Below are 3,435 nucleotides of genomic sequence, written 5' to 3'. Positions count from 1 at the left end.
CCGTGGGCGCAACTGCAGCTCCAAAAACAATCGTCCTTAACTTCCTAAAAAAAAATATGAGCGTTCAACTAGAACTCCCCCGTAATGGTTAAACTATAACCAATAAATTCCAAACTATGGAATAATAAAAAAAAACCTTAAGAAATTCTAAACTATAGAAAATCCTAGATAAAGACAACTTATGTGAAATCCACAAACCCATAACACAACTAAGATCCCTCGATAATCTTTTGAACTCACCAAACCAAAAAACAATAGTAAAAAGAAAAAGAAACTCTAAAATTAGCACGTATATTGAGTTTAAACTAGAAGAAAAGAACACGTGATGTGTTTCACATCATCTTCATCATCGTCAGCAGCTTCGTGATTATCGTCAACACCACCGATGATCATAATGATTAAAGCTTAAAACTTATAATGCGGAAGCTTTAATTTTGATCCCTAAAAATCGAATGCTCTGATACCATGTAAAGTAGAATAGAATATATGATATATAATTGTGTTGTGATTGATAAGAGAATACAATATGCATATATATATATATATTGCTAATATTAACATAATGTTAACAATAGATAATGCTAACTTTCCTAAACACTTAATGTAAATATGCTAAGAATATCTTGAGATTGACTTGATCTTCAAATCTTTCGTTTTATCCTTAAGGGTCTTCATGGATTTTATGGGCTTCACAATCTTGGTCCGTAAGATACACATCTTCCGGCCCGACATATCTCTAATATATACAAATCTAATTATGTGAGATTTAGTAAATAAATTATTTTAGAAAAAACTTTGGACCTTCTATAAATGTAGGTATACCTGAACAAAGTTTAACAACAGTCCAATATCGATACTATATATGTACTGACTTATTACAGTGGTATCTCATATAAAATTATGTATAAATGCAAATAACTATGTCGTTTGAATCAGTCCGTGACAACGGTCCATAACCCTTTTTAACAGTCGTCAGAAAAACACGGTCGCGACATACACATACACGCACATACCTAAAGCCATACGTAACAAACACCATATTACATATAAGATTCTTTTTTTTTTATCAACTCATATAAGATATTATTATTATATAATTATAAAATATAGATTTCTGACACACATTTACGTACGTGTATCTATAATACGCAAATGCACCGCATAGTCTTTCTCCTCCTTTGATGGTCTAAATCTGACGTGACATCTCCCTCTCTTGTTTCTTTTCCTCTCTCTCAAAACAGAAACGTCATGTTTATCTCGGGAAATCAACGGCGGAAGGATGAGGTCGCCGCCGCGAGGAGAGAAGCTTCTTCTTGGGACTTCCCTTTCAACGACATTAACGTTCAACATCATCGTCGCTGCAACATAAGTCATGAGTTTGATATCTTGAAGAGTCCTCTTGGAGATAATGTAGAAGAGAGTAATAATCATAACCCTATTTATAGTAACAACGAGAGCGGTAAGAAGGAGACGACAGATAGTGGACAGTCTTGGTCTTCCTCGTCCTCAAAACCGTCTGTCTTGGGGAGAGGACATTGGAGACCAGCCGAAGATATGAAACTCAAAGAGCTTGTCGCCATTTACGGTCCACAAAATTGGAACCTCATAGCTGAAAAGCTTCAAGGAAGATCTGGTAAAATTATTAAATCAAATTTTTTATAATGTTTTTTTTCAAAATTTCATTTACATCAATATGTTTGATCCATCTGGGTCAGTCAATGACGTGAGCTTTATTTAAGATCTGGTAATTAAATCAAATCTTTAAAAAAAACTTTTATGGGTCTCCTTGATAAGGAAGTAGGGAAGTGACCTTTAGTAACTTAATTTTGATTTTTGGTTATAAAGGGAAGAGCTGTAGACTTCGGTGGTTTAATCAATTGGACCCGAGAATAAACAGAAGAGCTTTCACTGAGGATGAAGAAGAGAGACTTATGCAAGCGCATAGGCTTTATGGTAACAAATGGGCAATGATTGCAAGGCTATTTCCTGGTAGGACTGATAACTCTGTCAAGAACCATTGGCATGTTATCATGGCTCGTAAGTATAGAGAACACTCATCTGCTTACCGTAGGAGGAAACTCATGATTAATAATCCCCTTAAACCTCATCTTCCTAACCCTAACCCTAATTACCACTCTTTTATCTCCACTCATCATTACTTTACTCAGCCTATCCACGAGCTTAACTTTACTCATCACATGGTTAATAATGCGTCTATCACGCCTGACCATAACCAGCTTGTGTTGCCTATCAATTGTTTTCAAGGTTCTCAATTGCTCTTGTTTTCTCTCATCGGTTTGTTTCATTATCTGTCTCCCTTGCATATTTTGATATTTTGGTGTGTGTAACATTCAGGTTACGAGAGCAATGAGAATCCAATGGTTGTGAGCATGTTTGGCAACCAAATTATGGGCCGCGATAATGTTGGTGCCATGTCAGAAGGGTTATATGATTTTTCGTACATTGACTCTACGAGCCACGAGAAAGGAGTGTCAAATGAGCCAATGAGCTGGATCGGAATGGAAGGTGAAGATGAGGAGGAGAAGGCAAAGCAACAACCACAATTTTTCGATTTTCTTGGCTTGGGGACGGCATGAAACTTGAACAAATTAAGTGGTGTTATAATGAGTTAACTAAAGTTATTAATTTGGTTAGAGAAAAGCAAGTCATCTGTACTAGCTAGAAAGCAAACAAACCAAGATCCAAGTCCCTTTTGTCTGCTTTAATTAGTAAGATGTAGATTGTTGTTGTGGGGAGGTTTTTTTTAACAATTGTTGTGGGGCGTCTAATGTGTAAACATTTGATAAATCTCGCTAATTATAGTAACTCTTTGGTATATTTTTCAACTTAGGAGATTTTTTAAGAAAAGGTAAAACAAGGGATAAAAAGACTAAAGATGTGATGAGAAAAAACAATTAGAGTGAGAGAGAGAATCGAAATTAAAAGAGTGTAGTTATAAGAGTTGGAGAAAGAGACGAAGATGAGGACCTGTCAAAGATTGAGGCAGAGATTGTGCAACAGAAAGGCCAAACATGAAACATGCTAACTAAATCACACACACACATTGCATTTGTTTCTTCCCTCCAAACCGTTTTCCTACTCTTCAAGCTTCTTATCTATTTGTCTCTCTCTCATGTCACGCGGACCCACATGCCTACTATTTTCTTATATTTATATATTTTCTTGTTTTGAAATAAAAGAATACTTGCATATTTCTTTTTGAGTCATTTGCACAGAAAATAGACAATAACCTTTTAATTTGCAAGAATGGAAAATGATAATGGGGCCCAACATTATCAGGTATAAAATGACTCTGATAACCCTACTAGACATTTTCTTATTTTAATAGGCAAAATAATTTTGCAGAAGTTATTTATGTATATACAAAAATAGTGGACCCAACTATTCAAGTTTGCTCTCTCTTTTTTTTTTTTC

General features: G+C 35.1%; 1 protein-coding gene across 1 annotated transcript; it reads left to right on the top strand.

Moving 5' to 3' along the window:
* The first annotated feature begins 1,122 nt into the window (after positions 1-1,122).
* On the top strand, positions 1,123-2,838 carry LOC108837827 (transcription factor MYB117-like). Its single transcript, XM_056997942.1, has 3 exons — positions 1,123-1,633; positions 1,846-2,265; positions 2,356-2,838. Exons 1-3 carry the CDS (start codon positions 1,249-1,251, stop codon positions 2,595-2,597), a joined length of 1,047 nt encoding a protein of 348 aa, XP_056853922.1. The 5' UTR covers positions 1,123-1,248; the 3' UTR covers positions 2,598-2,838.
* The last annotated feature ends 597 nt before the right edge of the window (positions 2,839-3,435 follow it).

This window comes from Raphanus sativus, unplaced genomic scaffold (assembly GCF_000801105.2).
Source record: "Raphanus sativus cultivar WK10039 unplaced genomic scaffold, ASM80110v3 Scaffold0896, whole genome shotgun sequence".
NCBI lineage: Eukaryota > Viridiplantae > Streptophyta > Magnoliopsida > Brassicales > Brassicaceae > Raphanus > Raphanus sativus.
The sequence above is the reverse complement of the archived record's forward strand: the minus strand, read 5'-3'. Positions and strand labels throughout refer to the sequence as shown.